The sequence below is a fragment of the Grampus griseus genome (assembly GCF_964374135.1).
Source record: "Grampus griseus genome assembly, chromosome: 4".
In the NCBI taxonomy this organism is placed as follows: Eukaryota; Metazoa; Chordata; class Mammalia; order Artiodactyla; family Delphinidae; genus Grampus; species Grampus griseus.
The window spans coordinates 107,056,467-107,078,586 of NC_138997.1; the positions used below are offsets into that span (position 1 = coordinate 107,056,467).

Below are 22,120 nucleotides of genomic sequence, written 5' to 3' on the forward strand. Positions count from 1 at the left end.
CAGAAGCTCAAAAATAACTGACTTTCCAAAATTTAGATCCTCCTGAGTATTAGTTATGGCACTCAAAGAAAATAATCTGGTATTCTAACTTGTACACAAGTTGGTGTGAGCTCAGTTGATATCTGCCCTGATAGATGGTTCTATCCTTGGTATGTTGACAAACCTGGTTCTCAAGCCTGCAAGATAGTATCAGACCATGGACAGGAAGAGTTCATTAAAAATGTCATCCTGAGAGGACCTGTTTTGGCAGCCCTATCCTTAGTAGGTGATACACTGAACTATTGGCTACCTGCCAACTAGAAACTGAGAAAAGAGGGAACTCTTTGACCCATTCCAGACTTTTCTTGGAATGAAGGAGAAAGTCAATTGACTATCCCTGAGAACCATGCTTCTACAGTATGTGATACAATCATTACCACCCAGATGACTTTCTTTCAAGAATAAAGAATGCACAACTGAGAATAAAAGTCTATATAAGAACCTGGTATCTAAATGGCCCTACTCAGTATCCCCATCTGCAGTCTGGTGCGGTTGACTTGCCTTGTAGCTCTCACCATAATAAGGCCCAGCCCAGTGTTCGCTGGCTTTGTGAGGTGGTTGGCTGGGTATATGAACTATGTGTCTATTTTAAAGACTCAACCATCTCCAAGATCTAAATACGACAAACCTAGAGGAACCCACTGGGTTCCAGCTATGCTCTCCAATCCAGATTCACCAAGAAGCACTGCCACTGGGGAGTTACCCACCACTTGTTGTCTTAATAAAACTCTAATGACTGTTGGGCCCCGTGAATCTATTCTCCACTGTTTAGAACTGAGAAAGGGAAGGCATGATTAATTGGCATCCTACTCAAACTTTGAAAAAAATGTTGTTGTGATATCTACCACCATGAAACTTGCCAACTAGAAAGCTGGGAATTATTCTACCTCTCCCTCTTTCTACCCCCACCAATGGCTACATTTTTTTAAAATCCACCTCCTAAATATCTACTTCATCCATTCACTCCTCTGTCACTAGCTCATCAGCTCTCACCTGGATTACTACAATAACCTTCCAATTAGCTCCTCTATGTCAGTCGTGTTACACTCCAAACCCATCTGCAATATTGCTGCTTATTTTAAAAGACAAATATGAACTTTTCAGGCCTCTGCTCACATAGCTTAGAGCATAAAGTCCAAACTCCTCAGCACTGCTGACAATGCTCTCACCCAAGGTCTGGTCAACTTTTCCTCTAAAGAGCCAAACAGGAAATACTTCAGACTCTGCCAGCCTTTGCCAGCTACAACTCTACAACTATAGCACAAAAGCATCCATAGCCTACATGGAAACAAATGACCGTGGTCTCATTCCACTGAAACCTCATTTACAAAAATCAGCAGCAGCTGGATTTGGCCTATGGGCCAAAGTTGGCTGACCCCTGCTCTAACCTAATCCAGCACAGCCGCATCTCCTGCCTCTCTGCCCCTCACCCAGGCCTCCTCCAGAAAAGGGCTCCAATCACTCCAGCCTTGCCTCTGCTCCCCCCATCACCCTGCTGTTGTACACCGGTGCCTTTGCTAACACTCCTCCCTCTGCCAGGAATGCGATTTAACTCCCTTCCTTTGTCTGGTAGAATGGTTCTCATCCTTCAAGGTCCAGTTTGATTTTCTACCAATTCTCCCTCAAGGAGCTTTAGTTATCCTTTATTTCTATTTTCAAAGAGCCGAGACGTATGTCTCATAGTTTTTTGTGTCCTCACAATGACTGACACCTATCAAGAGTCCAATGTTTACAGGAGATGGAATAAATCAATTAGTATTGAATAAATATAATTTCAAAAGCTATAGTCTTCATAAATCCTGGAAAATTTCAGAGTGCAGTTCATACAAAGGGCTCACTCTTTATACCATGGAAAGTCACTAGCACTGAGTTCTGCTTACAGTACACACTCAGTTATTATGATCCATAAAAATACAGCACCATGAAGTTAAGAGAAGACTTGGAGAACATTAATGGAGCGAGAAACTGTGTCTCTCTCAGCCCTATGGCTGGTTCCAAAGGGGCTCCTCAAGGAGAAGGGGGAATGGCGGTAGAGGGGCAAGCTGGCTAATGAACCTCTCTCTTCCCAGCCCCCTCATCCCAGCCTTAGCAAAAGCTGCTCCTTATTTCATTTGCAAAAAGAACTCTCCATTAATTTTTTTTAAATCTACATGATTCAACAGACCCACGTTCTGTTTGAATCCTACATCCTAAACCTACACTGTTTCCTGATCTATTCCTGTCTTGTGTGGGCCTGTCTCCAGCTTCTCACTGACCCTTGGCACCTGTTGCCTGATACTGCTTCTTTGAACAATGCTCCCTCAACTGAAACCCAGTTTAAGTAGAATTATACTCAATCCTTGGATAAAGTCTATTTCCAGCTACTATGGATAATAATCCAGGTGGTCCCAGCTTAACCTTTGGCTCCAAACACTGGCACACAAGTTCAACACTACAACTGAGAAGAAAATCGAGGAGGACCTGGGGGATCAATGCTGAGCATTACGGTTGTCACTTCTACCTGAGTCGTTGTATTATTTATGGGTCTGCTTCTCCACTTGACTATAAACTCTTTGATGTAGGAACTAAATCTTACTAATAAAATAAAAGCTACTATTTATTCAAGGTTTATTCCAGATACTGGATTAAGTGTACATATATACTGTATAATATTAAGGAATCATGTTAGGATCACACATTTCTAGAACTGGAAGGAGGCTTGGACAGAGATCAACCAGCTCCAAAATTAAAAGCAAAGTGACACAGTAGATAACACTCATTCTTTAATTCAAGAAACATTTACTGAGAACCTATCCTGCACTATTATAGAACCTAAAGAGTCTTTGTTTTCATGAAGCATATAGTCTAGTGGATAAACAACAAGTCAATGGATACATGATATGTTAGATAATGACAGGAATAAAGCGGAGTAAAGAACAGAAGGATGCTACTTTATACAGGGCAGTGGAGGAAGGGCTCACTGAAACAACGAATGAGCAGAGGCCTAAAGATCAAACCACATGGAATCTGAGAGAAAAGTGTTCCAGGTCGAGGTAACAACAAGCGCAAAGGTCCTGAGGTAGGAATGTGCCTGGTACATGTGAGGAAAGCAAGGAGGCTAGGGCAGCTGGAGTAGAGTAAGAGGAAGGTGAGAGGAGGGGAGCTCGAGGAAGGTAGCAGGGACTTTGGGGCTGGGTTGCTGTAAGAAGTCTGAATTTAAGCCAGGAACTAAAGATAATTAACTCATAAAAAAGATAAAAGTAAATGACACTTAGCTTTCACAAAAGCAATGTATAATAAACAAAGAAAAATTCATCTGCATGCCTAATCTGAAAATAGAATTCCCAACAACACAGAGTCGCTGTTTATCTTATAAATGAGACATCTTTGTTTTACAAGAACTTGCTACAGTTATGGTCTAAGCTGTCGGCTTTACCAATGTGGACACTGAGGTGCAGAAAGATTAGGTGGTCTGTCCACTTCATGGCTCAACTTGGTCTAGAACACAGGTTCCCTGATGTTCTGTTCACTGGCTCCTGTTGCCCCTGCATACTCAGTTTGGCTACTCAGAGGGGTCTTGGTTTACTGTGAACTGCTTCTCCTGGACTCTGTAACCTTTATAAATTAGTAAGAAAATGAAAGAGCTGCCCGTATGAGGCACCTCCAGACACATTCCCACACCAAAGCCTGACATACAAGCTCCCACAATTCTAGTTTTTTATTCCCCACAGAGTTGAAGACCACCAGGCAGGTAAAGTGAAGACAGGTCAGGCACTGTGCTAGGGAATAGAAGGAACATTTTTGTCAGTTTTGCCTGCCCAGCATCCCTTACTCCCTAGTGTCAGACACAGCACTCCCTTTTCCAAGGTTCTGGTGGGGCAGCAATCACAGCACCCAACCCACCTATTGGAGTGGGCATCTGACCTGGCCATGTGAAGAACCTTATCCGTCTGAGGCCATAACAAGGGCTCAGGACCCAAGCAGAACCAACTAGAGTCCTTTCCTGGGGTTTTATGGATAAGATCTGGAGAAAGAAGCTCCTTCCTGTGTTTCCCAGTTTTACTAGCCAACACATTCCTATTTTGCTCAGGTTAGTTTAAACTAGGTTACCCTTACTAGCAATCAAAAGAATTCACACTCATGCAAGTACCTGCACACCTTTCCTCATTTCATCTGCATAACCACCTTATAAGGTTGCTATTATTCACTCTATTTTAGGAGTGAGGAAACTGCGGTTAAGTAACTTGCCCAAGTTCATGCAGTAAGTAAAAGGCGTTCAAATTCTTTGGTCTTTATGCTTTGGTCTTTATGCAAGGTCTTTATGCTCCAAATCTTATTCAGTATGCAATTATGAATATAGTATTAACTCAGGAAGAAGAAACTCAGCTGAAGAATTTTTGGTTTAAAATTATAGTGGAAGTATATGTATGGGGCAGGGTGGGAAATAAGCAACATTAAACTGGAGTCAAAGGACCTGCCTTCTTCCTCTGGCTCTGTCCTGTGACCTCATCTATTATGACTCTGGGCAAGACATTTCACTTACGTGAGTGTTAGTTTTCCCACCTATAAAAGGAAAAGACTGAACAACATGAACTTAAGATCCTTTTAAGTACTAAAAGAAAAAAGTCCATGGTTCTGCTTCAGGCATACAGACTCTATTTTTACTATATGTTATGTAGGATATCAGCAAATTTCAACTTGAATGTCAGGTCCAACAATAGGTAATGGTTGCCTGGGGCACAAAGTTCCAAAGGATTCTGAGCAACACAGATGTACTGGGACATTAACACTGGCTTCCATGGTCCCAGGGAAGGAGAAAGAGGAATAACTGCATGTTTGCCACACATATGCCATCACTGATAGCTTCACCTTGACAGAGGAGTGTCACTGCCTCCACTATCGATGCTATTAGTACCTACACAGAATTTTCAGATTCCCTCATGAACTTCCTTGGTTCCCCTTTGCAAGTGAAGAATGAAAGTACAAGAAAGCAAAGTGGTGTAGGGAATAAAGTTTTGTGCCACTGATGAAAATACATCTAAATGGCCTACACAGAGTTAGCGTAGGAGTGAAGGGGAACAATAATAATCATTATGGCTCTTTACGATATATACAAAGTCTCATAAGATCCTAATAATCAGCTTACCAGTCAAGGAGGGTATTATCATGCCCATTTTATAGAAAAGGGAAATGAGACTTGGGTAACAGGACTTACCCAAGTCACCCACATCTAAGTAGCAGAACCCAGATTGGAATCTAAGTCTTCTAAATCCAAGGCCCAGTTTCTACTCCCAAGGTCCCCATTCATCCCACAGCCCAAATGAGTTAACTAATCAAGCTCCCAATGCAAAGTGGCATAGTTATCACTGTTAGGAGTTGTTCAGCTACGAAAAGTTCCTCCCCGCCCCCAAATCTGAAATGCCATTACTAATTTGTTTGTAATTTAACGGGTAGACACGCATTGAGTATAAATAAACTGAGCATAAAGTTACCCATCTCCACACCTTTGTGCATACTCTTCTCTTAGCCTGAGATGCCCTTCTCCACTCTATGCGCACTGGAACCAACTACTCTTCTTTCAAGATTTGTTTCAGGCATCATCGCCTCTGTAAAGCCATTCTTGGCCCTGACGCATAATTGAACACTCTCCTTTGTGTTCTACACAACGTCTTCAAGGTGTTGTGGCACTTCTTTTGGTAATATGTCTGTCTCCCCCACCATTCCTTTTAAATTGCGTTATTCTAACACAATGCTCAGAAGGTAGGCGCTTAGTGTATGCTTATTGATGGACTGAATATATTCATCTGGACCAATTTCCCTTCCCAGGCTTGAATATCCTCTGCAAACTGCCACTCACTAATTCATGCATACATATATTAAAAAATATCTGAGTGTCTACAAAGTACCAGGCACTGCACTGTGTATCAAACAGAAGTGGGTTTACCATGAAGTTTGAGCGTCAGGGCCCCTCCCCTGCACCCCCCCAAAGCTCTGAACCTTTTTTTTTTTTTTGTGACTTTGTATTTTTATTTCTTAAAGAGGACAGACAGAACTGTATAAGCTTCAAGCTCCACAAAAACTAGATCCACCCTTGCTGCCAAGGATCCAAAAGTGAACCTGGCAAACTTTATCTCTCCCCTTACAGAGTTTCCTGTGTAGTGGGGAAGGAGACAACCATTTGTTCATTCATTGATCCAACAAACATTTACTAAGCAATGCTCTGAGTCAGGCTTCGGGGATTCTGAAGTGAAGCCAACACTGTTACTGCCTTGAAGGAGTAGGTCCCAGCTCTCCCGAACGAAAGCCTGCTGTGTTCAGGGAACAGAAAGTAGTTTAGATGGCTGTAATAGAAAGTGTTTGTGAAAGATTATCCTAAACCAGTCTCAAGACAGACCGGTCTCTGGCACGAACCCTAACCTATTGCAGGAGGCAAGGAGAAGGGCCAGGTCGGCCGAATGCGATCTTGGATCTCAGTGCGGGGCAGGGGAGGGGAGGGGGCTGAGACAAGTAAACAGAAGAGATAAATACACTGTGACTGTAGTCAGTGCTGCGACAGGAAAGCAAAGGACGGTGGGGGAAGCTTCGCCTGCGTTCAGGTCTGCAGTGACGGCAAGCTCATTACCTCACAAAGCAGCCCATGTACGTTGCAGACATAGTTCCGATCTCCCCAACATGCGTCCCCATTCCTCGACCTAAGGCTGTTCCTTTCCAAAGACAGCCGTCGACTCTCTGGGACCAACTCTCCTGACCGCCCTTGACACCACCTTCTCCAGGCGCTTCCCTCACCCACTGCTTACGGGACAGAGTCCGGTTTGGGGTCTGGGGTCCCTGCCGCGGATCCGCCCCCCCTCTCCAGCCCGCCGTTTCCATAGCAACCAGCTCACCACTTCGCGCGCCCGGCTGGAGAAGTCGCCCTTAGGCCGGGGGCTCCGGCGGAACAGCTCGTCGCGGCTGCCCTCGACCCCGCCGCCCACCGCCACTCCCAGCGCTTTGTTGCGCGTCTTCACGGTCTTGACGCTGGCCCGGAACAGCAGTGTGATGTCCACCGCCATGGCGACCCACACCCACGGCCCCCACCAGGGCCGCCCACGTCAGCAGCCGGCGACCGCGGCGCGAGCTGGGCAGCTGGAGGACCGTTCCGTTTCCGCACGCCTCCGCTCACCAACGGCGACACGAGAAGAAAGGTTCCGGCCCGCCCGGGGCTACGGCGGCGAGAGGAGAAAGGTTCCGGTCTCCGCCGGCGCGCGTGCCCATCCCCTCGGCGACCCGGACCCAGCGACGCTCACACCCGCGCCCGTTTCTCCTCCCGGCAAAATTTGCCTGACTTAGCCGCGCGGGGAGGTCCCGGAGTCCCGAGCCCTCGCGAGCTCGTTTAGGGCGTGTAGGCCCCGGGACCGAGGGGATCAGGAAGCCGGAAGGCTGGCTCCATTCTCTTGGCTCCCTGTTGCGCGGGTTGCGAGGGGACAGGAAGCGACCCAACCTGACCCAGACCTCATGAACCCACCTTGTGCGGGACCGAAGCACGTGGGCGGTGACCACCTGGGTGCAGTAAGTGCTAGGGCAGAGCAGGTGTGCACGGCAGAGAGCTAGAGGCCAGAGGCCTTTCTTTTCCAACCGTCACCCACCTGATCTGTAAAATGAAGCCAGCACCTTCCTCAGCGAGATAACACGTGCGAAGTGTTTTGGCGTTGCTTGGCTCCTAGAGACCAATGAAAGTTAGTTACCGTTGTTAATAATAACATTATTGTTAACATTCTTGTTATTAATTATGGTGGGGAAAGCTCTATAGAGAAGGCATCACACTGTAGAGAAGGCAGATTTGAAGAATGACTAGGAATTTATCAGATCGAGACAAGGACGGAAGAGTTTCACTGGTTTCTGTTCTTCCTCATGTATGGTTTTTAAATATACCATCTTAAGTCATAGTTATTTAAGTCGACTGAAAGTTAGCCAGTGAATTCTTTCTACATTTTGGTTCGAGGTTCAGATCTAATTCAAGATCTTTGATTTCATCATTTGTTTTCTTTTTTTCTAAAGAGGATGCACAATTAGAATATGTATTAAAATGTGGTTGTCAAAGAGTGGTAGGCAAAATAAAAAATGATTTTCATAGCAAGATGTTATTTATCTTTTCACACTTATTCTCTCATAAGTTGTGCACAATTGGGTTTCCCAGAGGCTGGGTGACTTGTGATATTGCAAAACACTGAATGCAAAACAGCTGTCTTCTATTAGGTCAAACTTTAAAAAGATTTGCACGAATGTAAAACAGTGCCATTCTCACTAAGTTGTTTTGGAAATGCTTTTTTTTTTCACAAAAATATACCACTTATGTTAATATGTAATGGGTTTATCTTTACTTTTAACTGAATGAATATTTCAAATTTTTGTTTAAATTTCTAATACAGTAAATATCCATAGCTAAAACCCATATAAACGAAAGTTATTTTAGGGCCCTCAGTAATTTTTAAGAGTGTAAAGGAGTTCTGACACCAAAAGTTTGACCCCCGCTGTGTTAAATATGTTTATCAGAAATAGATGTTAAACTACATAGGTACCTGGAAGGAAGAAGGAAAATGGTATTTAAAACCCACACTGTAGCCACTTCAGCCTTTCCTTATGAGGAAAATAAATTTTCATACCGCTTTCTTCCACCAACAGAGTAAGGGAGAGAGAATAAGACAGAAATTACTAAACCTCTGCCAATGATTCTGCCTTGCATAAGTGGCCCTTTGTCTTACCGAGACATTAATGAGTCTTTGGCTTATGCGAAGATAAGTCTGGGGCAGAGTAGAAGGAGAACTAAATCACCCTGCATAATAAAATGAATGGGACTGAATTAAGGGTAAGAGGGAGGAACCAGAACCCAGGGAAGGGGCCAGGAAAGGAGACAGTAGCTCACTGGGTAGGGTTTTTGAGTGGGAGGGGGCTGAGCTACACCAAAGCTTCAGTGAGTAGTGTGTTTGGTGCGGTTGGGTTTTTTGGGTAAAAAGTTTGGGAGAAAGGTCTAAATCTTCTGTCTGCCTCTACAAAGAGCAAAGAAGATTATGGAGATGAGACCCACGTGAGCTCAAAACATCAGGCTCTAAAACCACAAGTGACCACAAACACCTAAAACTCCTAGAAAAGTTACAAAGATCTTGAGGAGGCCCTTGGATGTCCCACAGACCATGGGATATGAGCTGTTGCATTTGTATTATTTTATTTTACTCTTCTAACCTCAAAGAGCAAGGTCACTTCAGTTGACCATGGACTAACGGGAAACCCCATAAAGCTGAGAGAGGATGTGGATAAAAAGGAAGAACAGAAGCATGGTGGGAGTGTATTACAAACTTCCAAGTTTGAAGTGGTACATAAACTACATTTCATTAGTAACAATGTTTCATTCATTAGGCTAGGCTCTCTACTCTTGAAAAACAGTAGGGCATATTGGAATTACGGAATAGAGTTCCCTATAACAGCGCCCTCCTTACAATCAGGATAGATGTAGGCAGCTTAGAATCATTTGGGGAGTCTCATGGAAGTCATTAAATGCAGCCTCCGCCAAAAAGAGGCTATATTGCCCAACCGGGTGCCCAAGCCATGACAGAACTGTGCTGTCAGTTAGAAATAGACATGTAGTTGTCAGCCACCGAGGTTTTGTCATCATCCCTCCTTTAGAGATGTTGGTTTTCTAGCCCTACTACCTGGGGAAAGTTGGTGTAAGCTGGTATTTGCTGTATGGAGGAGGGTGCCCAATGCCTGCAAGTGTGAATTCCTGCAGGCAGCATGGGGAGACCAGTTTTCTGGGTTCATGAAATCATGGACTTGCCACAATAATATAGTAACTGGAGACCCTCCTTGGTGGTCTGTTTCATTGTTCACTCATATTCACGGCTTCTCCTAGGGGAGGATTATAGTTCCTTGACCTATTGACAGCTACTTGACCAGGTGATTCCTTTTAACCGTGAAAAGTGACGTTTTGGTTCTGGGCAGCAAATTTAAGAGCTAACATGTGGTTCACTGTGCTCTCTTCTCCTTCTGCCCTGGCAACCTGTAATGTTCCATTGGGTCATCAACCTGGGTTCCCTGAGTAAAGATGACATGGAGCACAGCCAACTAAGGACGTGTGCTGGCAGTGAGAAGTAAACCTTCGCTCTACTTGTCCATGGAGATTTGGGGTTGTTTGTTACTGCAGCATAATTATCTTATCCTGACTGATACACCACGTAACCAGAAATCTGCCAAAACAGACTATTGGGTACATTCACCAATTACCAACATTACAGTGTTATCTCTGAGTAGGTAAAGGATAGAGAGGAAGGAACTACTAGATTACACCTAGATCTAACCAATAGAAAAGACCTGGCTAGGACCGTTAGAGTGACAGAAACCCTGGAAGGCCGGCCATGCCATGGTAGAATTCACAATGCAAGAGGAGAGGACTTGGAGAGCATGTGTTTTCACTTTAGAAAGTGGACCTAAAGAAATTCATAAAACAATTTTTTTTCTCAGGGGTTCTAAAAAGGACCATGACTCTAGGGATGGGAAGCTCAAAGAATAAACTTGTTCCTAAGGAGGAACCTAGCTAAAGAAATCAGGGTGATGGAGAAATTGAAACCCTTGTACACTGTTGGTCGGCATGCAGAATGGCGCAGTCACTATGGAAAACAATATGGAGTTTCCTCACAATATTAGAGATAGAACTACCACATAATCCAACAATTCTGCTTCCTGGTATTTATCCAAAAGAATCAAAATTGGGATCTCAAAGAGATAGTTACACTTCCATGTTCATAATAGCAGTATTCACAAGAGTTCAGACATAGAAACATCCTAAATGTCCATTGATGGATGAACAGATCAAAAAAAAAAAGCACATAAAGTGGAATATTATTCAGCCTTCTTTTTTTTTGAAGGAAATCCTGCAATATACAACAACACAGATTAAACATGAGGACATTATGCTAAGTGAACGAGGCCATTCACAGAAGGATAAGTACTGCATGATTCCACTTATATGAAGTATCTAAAATAGTCAAACTCATAGAAGGAGAGAGAAGAATAGTGGTTGCCAGGGGCTGGGGGAGGGGGAAATGGGGAGTTGCTAATTAAAAGGTATATCATTTCAGTTACACACGATAAATAGGCTTTTGAGACCAGCTGTACAACATTCTGCCTACAAATAACAATCTTCTTACAACCTATCACTCTGAAATCAACTCTGCTCCTCCCTCTTCCACATGTAAGGACCCTTGTGATTATACTGGGCTCACCCGGGAAGTCTGGGATAATCCCTGGAGGATTAATTTCAGCTGCAACCTCAGTTCCCCCTTGCCAAGTAACATATTCACACTTTCCAGGGATTAAGGCTTGGACATCTTTGGAGGGCTATTATTCTGCCTACCCCAGCGGGGTAGCTCCAACAGAAAGGAGGACTGATTATGAGCTGGGCAGACACCTCTTGCCTTGTCTTCCTGGATGAACAGAGAGATCCATCTATTCTTTTCCCATTTCTCAAACAATGTTTCCAGCCCTGCTCCTTGAAACATTCCAAGGGTCTAGAGAAATAAGGAAGATGGAGGATTTAAATTTAAATTTAAATTTTAAAAAAACAGAGGATTTAAATCCCTTAAAGGATTTAATCTAGCAGGAGGCTTTCAGATATCCAAAGTACCAAGATTTCCTCTGAAATCTTCTAGCCCCTTCCACCTCTCTTAAGGAAAGTATCCTACTTTGTTGAACCCATTTCAGAGGACTCAACTTGCAACAATGCAATCAACAGTTACCAGAGTTCAAGTCCTCTCTCTCCCCTCACCCCACAGCTTTGCAAGGTTAGTGCCACTTCCTCCCAGCACTCACTCCGTCCACCCCAGACGTTTGGTAAATCACTTCATTAAAACTCATTTAGTGGTTTCCCCAATGTAATGGTAGATATAAACTGCTCAGTACACACTTGGAAGCTTCCTCCAGAAAACTCGTGCTTCACTTTGTTGGCATGGCATCTTGGTTTCCAACCTGAATTTCCACCACCTTTGCTTTTCTGACAGTATCTTCTGTGATGAACGTGGCCGAATCCTCCACTTTTTATTGAGTTGGACAGCAAATCACAGAATAAATGCTTTCCCTCGCACTTTAAAAGGATTTAATGGGAAAATATTTTCTTACATCCTGTTTCAAGGGGAAAGTGTGATTTTAGGGGACGTTTTATAGTTCACAACAGGATATTGAAGGGTATTTGGTTTTGCTTAGTTTCTTATGACTGTGTTTCTCCAGCATGAAGTGGTGTTTTTTGTGATTATTTAGATAAGTCTGATTAAGGTACATAGACAGTCATAGAATTATGGAAATTTAAGATGGGAAAGGTCCTCAAATATCATCCAGGCCATTCCCCTCGTATTTCAGGTGAGAAAACAAGTGACTTGTCCAAGATCACACACTGAGTTAGTGGGAAAAAAATGAGATTTTATTCTTTATCCCTAAACTGTTCAGTGCCCCCCCAGACCAGCTTTTTGGTGGGAGTGGAGGTGGAGACGGGAGTGGGGGAGAGGCATTTATACAAAGGGACCCATGTGTTTCTATGTTTATATGTATCATATAAGAACTTTTGATTAGAGAATTGGGCTGACTAGTAAGTGTGGATTCGTGTGTGTTATATCCATCCATCCATCCATCCATCCATCCATGCAGGTAGATTCCAAACACATTTTCAGTGTCTACTCAATAAGTGGCACTGTGCTAGGTGCTGAAAAGATAAAAACAAAGGTGAAATCCCCACCTTGGAAAAGGTAAAAAACTAATGGGGCAGATAAGTGTATATATAGACAGTTAAGCACAATAACAGAGTTTGGTTTTTTTTAAATGACATCTCTGAAGAGTGAAATTTTTAAGAAGCTTTATGTATCACTAGCCCACTCTCCAGGGATAGGAAAAGATCAGCATGAATGAGAAAGGGGACACAACTACAGGAATAGAACTGTAGAGAGTATGTTCTGGTGGTCCTTCCTGGCCATTTCAGTCATCCCAGTCTTGATGGGACTGTACAAAGCTGGAATGAGGTCTTAGCCTGTTATTGTGGCAACAGCCTGGGCTCTGAGTCTGACAGTCTCACGTTCAAATCCCAGTGTGAATTAAACATAAAAAATATCTATCCAACAGGACTTTGGAAGCGTGAGATGAGCTGATCTATATAAAGTGTATAAGGCAGCATCTGGCACAGAGCTAAGAATGGAAGTACAGCCATTGTGGCAATAGGTCGTTGAGGATTAAACTTCATGGCTGGTGGTGTCGGGGCATCTGGAGGTGGTGGAGAGTCTTCTTCAAGTATCGGAAGGAGACTTGGTTCACTTTCTGGTCTCTGCATCACCCAACTAATGTGTGCTGTGCAAGGGTGAATAAAGGCTGAGACGGTACCTTGGATCAGAGTAGGGGCTAAAGGAAGAACTTAGAAAGTAATTGGACACCGTGGTTTGGGTCAGTCTCAGAGAATGTTTCTGGGAGTTGGAGTATTTATTCTGGAAAAGAGAAGACTTAGGGGATGGATGAAATAAAGGTCCTCGAGTGTATGAACCAGTGGATGGAGACCAGCTGTTCCCTATTTCTGTTTTGGACAGAATGAGAGGAAACGAGCTTACAGTGAAGCAGGAGGGATTGAGGCTAAACATCAAGAAGTATTTCCTGGATGTGGGTGTCATTGAACTTGGGAATGATTTACCAAAAGGTGTTTAATATCAGGACAATGGCTCTTCAGGCCACGGAACTTTACGTGTGGGAGCATTGGCTACACGTGGGGATGGCTACACTCTCAAGCTCTTTCCAAACCGAGGAATCCCATGTCACTCACAGAATCCTTTAACAGGAGAACACGAGTCTCAGCCAACCCCAAACCACTGTCCTAGACCTTGGCCTGTTGTAAGAAACAATTGTGCTACTAACCTCCAGCAATCTGCCGTTCGACATTCCACAAATACCACGATTGCTTATGTAGGCTACTCCAGTGACCAAACACCTCCCCTCTCTGAAATTTATTAAGAAATTCTCTGTAGGGCTTCTTTCAACAAAAGTACGTTTAATAAAGTTTGGAATTTCCTCACAACACATTTATTCCTGTTGATGTATTTTTAGGTCTCCATTATCACTTGTCTTCACCTTTCTTTGCCTTGTAGGCATAAGGCAGGCCAGCCCAGCAGGATTCCAAAAGTTATCAATAACCAGGAATTGACCACACTGCTGGAGTTCTCCCCAACCCTCTCATGAAAGCCAAGTTTCTCACTACTAATTTAGGAAGACTTTAAGCCAGCCACAGGTTTTAATAATAGTTCATCAAAAAGGCAGGCAAATTACAGCTCTAAGTTAAAATTTGAACATAAAAGTCTCACTGTGAGCTTCAGTGTTGGAATAATTTTGAGTTATTTCCCCCCAAAAGTAGGCTTGATGGGTTAGGTTTGTGTTTTAAGTGATTTAAAGTCGAGTGGCTATAATCTGGAAGAGGTTTTTAAGAAAGAACCTGTATCATTCAATCATTCAGTAGTTAACACTCCCCCAAAGTGTTTTGTTGGAAATGTCGAATTCATTATAATAATCCACTAATTTAATTTACAAAGTCCCTAATTGTAACCAAAGGACTTTCATGTGTTGCATGCCTCCTGTCAGACCCACAGGACTCTGTTGGTTACGAAGGAGCCCAGGCTGGCCCTCCCTCCCCTGTTGTCGAAGGAGGAGTCATGGTTTCCATAACTGAACAGACTAGAAAAATATTCTCATCGTCCTCTACTTCAGGTTCTTACCCACACATGGCCGACAAAGGGAGGAAAGGCAGAGGCAGCTGCTTTACCCATGGTCGGCCCAGCCCCCGTAGCCAGCCAGACCTTAGCTCTCATTTCTATGGCAGCCCGATGGCCACCCTCCTGGGTCTGCAGAGAGACCTCCCCTCAGACCTTCTTTCTGTCCTTCCCTCCCTGACTCCTTGGTCTATTGAAGCCCTGGAGGTCCCCTTGGCTCCTCCCTTTTCTTGGGCTGTCATTCATCTTTGCTAGTGGGGCTCATGCAAGGACTTAAGGGAGGTCTCCTCTGCCCCACTGGCGGGATGGTGTAAACAATGGTCAGATGTTTCATTCATGCTTCCGGTGTGAGCTCTGCCACCTCTTTCTCTACGTCATGTCTTCTTCCTCCTCCACCTTGAGTTGTAGTCCCTTCATTTGTCTTAGCCTTGGGGAGTGTAGGTTCCAGGAAATGCAGGATGGGCATGAAGATGGACATCCATTCCCCACAAGTAGATGAATGGAAATTTCTGGCTTGGGTGACTCATTGCCATTAACAGAGATAAAGGAGAAGGATGATGGCGGTGATGATGGTAAATCCTTACGTACTGCTTACTAGCTTACTTACTTACAAGCACTATTTTAAGTTTTTTATGGGCAATAAGTCACACAATCCTATGAGGGAGGTCATCTTATCATTCCCATTTTATAGATATGAAAAACCAAGGTACAGAATGGTTAAGACACTTGCCTAGTGTCACACAGCTAGTAAGTAAAGAGCAGAAGTGGAGCCCAAGCAGCCCAGCTCCAAAGTCTGTAATGCCTCCCATGGAGAGATCAGTCATGCCAGAAGTGCTTGTGGGCCAGACAGGCAGAAGTGCAGAGTAGCTGCAGGAACTCTGGCTTTGAGACCAGAGGTGGACTCAAACAGATTTAGGGGCCATCTCTACCCCTGGGCTCCTGGCCTGGCCAGATCTCTCCACTGGGCCACCCTTCCAGCTCTGCCTTGCTGGCTGGACCAACATCCTCTCTTTTCTCCACTTCACTGACTCTCACCCATGCATCCTTCTCATTAAGCCACCCAATCCCACCCCAGGCATCTCCAGGCTTAGTGTATATTTCCTGCCCTTGGAGTTACTACGGGTGCCAAGCGTTCTGCTGCACCGTTACTCTGTTGCCTGCACATCAAACTTCTGGCTCCCTTTCACATCGGCATCCCCAAAGTTCACATTCACATACAGCATCCCTAAGAGGAATTTGATTTACAGTTAAAAAGTAGATGTAGTGACAATAGCCATCTCCTTGGGAAGGAGCGTTTTCACCAGGCGGGTTGTTCTTCTCTATCCTGCTCTGCTCCATCTCTGCTCCAGCTCATGGAGCTGGAAAGCATGAGGGCCCCATTCAAAGAATAGAATTTACATGAAATAGTTTCCAACTTTATTAAGGGAGCAGACAGCAAAAGAAAACCCGCAATTAAGGAGTTTTTGCACACATTCAGTCTTTCCACTGACTGAAGTATCATCTTCCTGAATTAATGAGGTCTGGCAAAAACTGTAGTGCAGAAGTGTGCTCCACTTTTCAAGACTTCGGGGTTTACCATCCCGGGTGGGGCAGGCAGCTGATACGGAACTGGCAGGGAAGAGTTATAGAGACCAATTTGTTTTGTTAGGATGTGTTGCCAGACTGAAATTGCCAGGCTGATACTGTAGGTACAGACAGAGAAGGAGCCTATGTGTGCAACTAACTATCGACCCATCAATTTCACTCACTATCCATCAGTTAGCTCACTCTCTAACCATCCACCCACTTAATACTTATATCCTACCTTGTTTTCAAAAGCATTTGAAAAAGGTAGCCAGAGATTCGGACCCAAGAACAACGAGGGGAAGAAGGGGTTGGGCAGGTAGCAGGTAAAGCCCAAGATGAGCTTTGCTCGGACCAAAGGCCACTGTCCCCTGAGTAGCGTGTGACACGAGAGATCGGTGGCTTTGGAGTCAGGCACGGCAGGTTTTGAATCCTAACTCATTCAGTTACCACCATTGACTAGTTCTTTCATCTTATTTCTTTGTTTTTGGACATCAGAATCATACTTAACCATTGAGATGTTGGTAGATTAACTAGTACTGTTAATAATGTGCTCCTTATGTGACACCTGTCATTGAGGAAACAACTATTTTACTCCTCTGAGTATTTACTGAGCACCTACTATGGGTCAGGCACTGCTTTAGCTGCAGGAACTATGATAGGGGATGGATAGCCCTGCTCTCATTGAAATTTCTTCAAGCACTTTTTTGCCTTTTGCTCATTAAAAACCCTTACACAAGGCATAAGATCAATACATAATTTTTCTAAACCTTGGAGAACAAATCAAGTAAGATTACCAAGACCCAGAATCTGAGAGACACATGCTCATGTGATTTCTTTACAAAAAAGTAACAAGAGGTTTTTCTATTTGTTGTTTGTTTTTTAGGAAACTTACAACTGTTTATAGAACAGCAAAAGTAAATACAACCTGATGTTTCAGCTTCAGGCATAATATTCCAGACATTTCTGAAACCCACAGAGGGTAGTTTTTACTTCTCCAGAATGTCTCCCTACCCCCTACCCCTGTCTGCCTTCCTTTTTCCTCCAGTGGAATAATATACACAAACTTTACTTAAGAATATTGTATGAAAGACAGGCCAGCGTAGAAAACACATTCCTAACAAAGTCTAAAGAGTGCAGGATTCATTCACTCATTCCTTGGACAAATGTTTATTAACAGGTACTGTTCAATCAATACTGTGTAAGTGTTCGGGGCAAAATGGTATGAAACAAATGAAGCCAGGCTTCAGGGAAGAGAGGCTGTTACACATACACCAGGCAGAGACAGGAAAAACACAGCACAATGAATGCTCTTAATGAAGTGGTGCACGGGGAGAGGGGGCAGGGGGGTGGTGTGGTGTTTCTTCTTGGGTGTTGGGAGAGGGGAGTACACCTTCCGGGAGCGAACAGCCCTTACACTGGCCACTCTTCCCTTCTCTTGGGGAATCACTGATGAAAGAGAAATAAAGTCTGAGAGGTGGAGATGGTGAGGGCTTTACTACCTAGACTTAGAGAATAAGATTCTCAGGACGTCGATCTTAGCATCTATTCCCAAGCCTTCATTGGATGCTTGGATCTCTCCCGGAAAACTCCAGCAAGGGGCCATCTATTCTGCATCAAAATACTCTCATGGATGGGGAACTCTACCGGAAAGCTCTTTCTGTTTTGCTCCAATTTGTTCATTCAGCAAATATTTACGGAGCCGCAAACGTATTTGCCTGGCTCGGCAACAGGTACTGGGAACATCAAAGTGAATCAGACACAATCCCTGCTCTCCAGCCGCCCCCATCCTTCCTGCTTTTTTTTTTAATTTAATTTTTATTTTTGGCTGTGTTAGGTCTTCGTTGCTGTGTGCGGGTTTTTCTCTAGTTGCTGCGGTGCGCAGTCTTCTCATTGCGGTGGCTTTTCTTGTTGCAGAGCACGGGCTCTAGGCCCGCGGGCTTCAGTAGTTGTGGCACGTGGGCTCAGTAGCTGTGGCTCGCGGGCTCAGTAGCTGTGGCTCGCGGGCTCTAGAGCGCAGGCTCAGTAGCTCAGTAGCTGTGGCACACGGGCTTAGTTGCTCCGCCGCATGTGGGATCTTCCCAGACCAGGGCTCGAACCCGTGTCCCCTGCATTGGCAGGCGGATTCTTAACCACTGCGCCACCAGGGAAGCCCCGTTCCTGCTTTTTTTTTGAGGCCACATCTTCTGCCCTGCTTTCCCCGTTCCCTCTCCTGTCATGTGGCTTTTCCTTCGGTCACCATTTGCCCGTGTTTCTTCCCAGAATTGAGCCCTAGACTTCAGGTGTGGTCTGACTCTCATGCCTCTGTTGTCTCCCGTTCTGAAAACTGTGCTTGTATTAGAGCGGCTCAGAAGCTCATTAATGTTTTGGCAGACAGCTCCTACTGCTGACTCACAGGAGCTGCTGGCTACCAGCCCTCCCCTGCTTGCTCTCCCTCCCCCATCCCCCATCCCCATCCTCCTGTTTGTCCTCTAGGCAATTAAGCCTTGCCTTCCCCATCTCCCCCCTGTGTGGGGCAATTCTGGACACCTGTCCTTGTTACACTTAGTCTTATTACATTAGTACCCTTGTTGTAGCTTCTTGAACTTTCGAATCTTGCTCCTGTTACCCAAGAAGACCTCAAAAGCTCTGCATCTCCTGTTAGAGTGTGTGCGTGTGTGTGCATATACACACTAGGGTTCAGCTCTGAGACCACCTGTGAGTTTCTGAACACTCCTTTGTGAATGCGGTTCATTCATAGGCAAATGTTTCATTCTGCCACATTTATTCAACATCCCCTAATGAAACTTCCCCTAATGAAACATCCCCTAATGAAACTAGGTATTACAGAGAAAATGGAAGCAAAGTAATTCATACTAAGGAGTAAATAGTTGATAGTTTACACTCTTCTTCACCACCCAGGGTGTTTGCTTGTTAACCCAAATGCAAACCTTATTGGTGAAAAAGCAGACGGTACTATCAGGAGCAAGTGGAGGTTTGTTTTAAATTGTATCGTTCGGCTAACTGTGATGGGGAACTTTCAGGGTACCACTCAACCCTCTCCTCTGTTGGAGCTTCTAGAAAAGGAGGCTGGCTACCCCCAGGATCCAGAAATGTTCAGAGAATCCTCCGCGTTGCATTCTGTTCATCCCCATTGTCCACCAGTAAACTGCATTGAGTTCAGAAACACTGTGGTGACCCCAGAACCCTAAGATTCTCATATCTTTTTCCAGCCTCAACTCACAAATTTCTCTGTTGTTATTGGATGGAGGTGGCAGACTTTGGCTCAAATCTCTGTTTCTCAAAGCAATTTCTTGCCAAGACCACACCTGGATAAGTAAAACTCCAACTTACTGTGCTGGGGTAAGTGCAGATTGACTGGGGTCTGCTTCTCAGGAGTCTGGGTAGAATTGGAGAAGCAGAGCCTTAGCAGATCCAGCTCTGGAAAAAATTCTTATGTGGTAATAATGCCACTTTCTCATAGGATTAGTACAAAGATTAAATGGCATGATGGCTATAAAAGGCTTAGCACAGTGCCAGGCTTGTAGTAAGTGTTTGTAGGTATTGTATTACTTTGGAAAGCTAATACAGAACACAATACCCAAAATCCTCCTAATAGCAGTTTAAATAGGAAGGGGAGTTATTTTCCTCACATAGTAATCAATTATAAAAAATGTACCACATGAATGCAAAATGTACTAATGGGGAAAATCAGTGGGGGCAGGGATGATGGAGGGAGTATATGGGAACTCTCTGTACTTTCTGCTCTATTTTTCTGTAAACCCAAAACTACCCCCCCAATAATACCTATTTAGAAAAAAAAAAGATAATAAAGTGCTATAAGAGAGGTCTGAACAAAGTATTGTGATAGTATAGAGAAAGCAGTAATTAACTTTCCGAGGGCACACTGAGAAACCTTTCCAGAGGAGGTGGATTTGGTCTGAACAGAATCTTGAAGGGTAAGTAGAAATTCACCAGGTAAAGCGAGAAGAAATGTGTGTATCAGGTGTATCACACCTGTACAAAAGTGTCTTTGTCAGGATCATTGTCTGATGTGTCCACTGATGTATGTCTCAAGTATCTAGAGTTCTGCCTGCCACAGAGGAAGAGCTCAATGAATATTTATTGAATGAATGAGTGGTAACTTGGCAGGACCTGGCAAAATAGCATTCTATTTCCTAGCAAGGTGCAGAGATTATCAAAAGTGTGATAGGTACTTATTTTATAAACTTCCCATCCTATCCATCCTTAATGGCTAAAAGGATATCCAGTATTTCCAGTTGCTCTGGGGCTGGGGAAAGGGCATCCTCTCCATGTTGATGTTAGTGCTCTGAAGGTAATTCAGTGCCAAAGGAGGGATTGGATTGTCAGGGACAGAAACTTGCTTACAGTATACATTTATAAACGAGCAAAAGCAAATCTGGAAATGTCGCATTTCAAGACTGTTTCTCAGCCTTGAGCAAACGGCCTGTGGACTGGATCATACTCAAGTGGAACTGGCCGCCTTGGCCAAATGAGAAACCTGTCTCCAGGAAGGCATTTGAAGCAAAGGCTGAGCCCAAGCGGGAGAGAGAAGTCCCAACCCTGTGGGCATGGCCCAGTCCCCAGAGGCCGACAGAAATCCCAGATACAAAGCGCTAAAGCGACCTGTACCCAGAGCAAAGAGGAAACGATTTGGAATCCAGCCTCTGTCCTCAGGGGCTTACCTCTCCAGGCTTCAGGCAGAGCCTGTGTTCTTTCTTCCTGATCTTTCACCTCTTGACATCTCCAGTTCCAAGACTTGAGCGAACGACTTCATAACTTGGTCAGTGTTGTATTTTTTGTTTATCTTCCCGAGTACTAACTGTGGCCACACACCGTGCTAGGGACTTACAGAGCACTCCACACTGACCAACCACATTGTGCCAGGACTTTTCTAGGCCTTGGGGGTAGAAGGAAAAACAAAAGAGTCCCCGCCCACAGGGAGCTTATGTGCTAGTGAGGAAATGAGCCATAGACAGGGAAACCCATGTTAAAATGTCAAGGAGTGAAAAGTACTGTGAGAAAAGATAACCAGGTAAAGGGATACAGGTGACTGACCTGAATGAGGAGCTATTTTCATAGGTCTCTCGGATGGGGCACCTGTGAGCAGAGACCTTGGATACGGCGAGGAGAGGGCTGTGTGGAAATCTGGAGAGCCACGCTCCAAGCAAAGGGAACAGCTAGTGCAAAGGCCCAGAGGCAGGAGAGTCCTTGGCACACTGTAGAAACATCCAGGAAGCCAGTGTGGCTGAAACACAGTGAGGCATGAGGACATGGTAAAGGATGTGTAGGACAAACAGACCAGGGTCAGAGCTTTGTTTATTCCAAAGGTGATATGGAAGCAATAAATGGTCTGAGCAGTGAAGTGACATGACCTGATATATTACACACACACATACTCACACTCACACATGTATATATACATGCACACAAAAGAATTCTCAAGTTTACAGAAAAGTTGAAAGTATAGTACAAAGAATTTTTGTTCCTCAGCCATCTGAAAGTTGTCAGTATGATCCCTGGTCACCCCTGAATACTTCAGTGTGTATCTCCAGAGACCAACCACCAGATTCATGAAGTTCATATCATGCATTTCTGCATCTAGTCCTCAGACCACACTCAAGTTTCACCCTTTGTCCCAATAATGTCCTTTATGGCAAAAGGCTCCCATTTAGAGTCACACCTTACCTTTAGATGTCAAGCCCCTTTTCGTCTCTTTCAGTCTTCCCTTGATCTTCATGACCTTTACTGTTTTGAAGATTACAGGCCAGACATTTTAT

The 22,120-nt window shown here is 44.3% G+C and overlaps 1 protein-coding gene across 2 annotated transcripts in view; it reads right to left on the reverse strand.

Annotated features, from left to right (window-relative positions):
• Window positions 1-7,131, reverse strand: part of STX18 (syntaxin 18) — a 120,033-nt gene extending 112,902 nt beyond the window's left edge. The window contains exon 1 of one of the 2 annotated variants that reach the window (XM_082652660.1): window positions 6,903-7,131. In XM_082652660.1, coding sequence (XP_082508786.1) covers window positions 6,903-7,070 — 168 coding nt within the window. In that variant the 5' untranslated portion in view covers window positions 7,071-7,131. The remainder of the gene's footprint in view (window positions 1-6,902) is intronic. The other variant, XM_082652661.1, reaches the window with a different exon arrangement.
• Window positions 7,132-22,120: the final 14,989 nt, after the last annotated feature.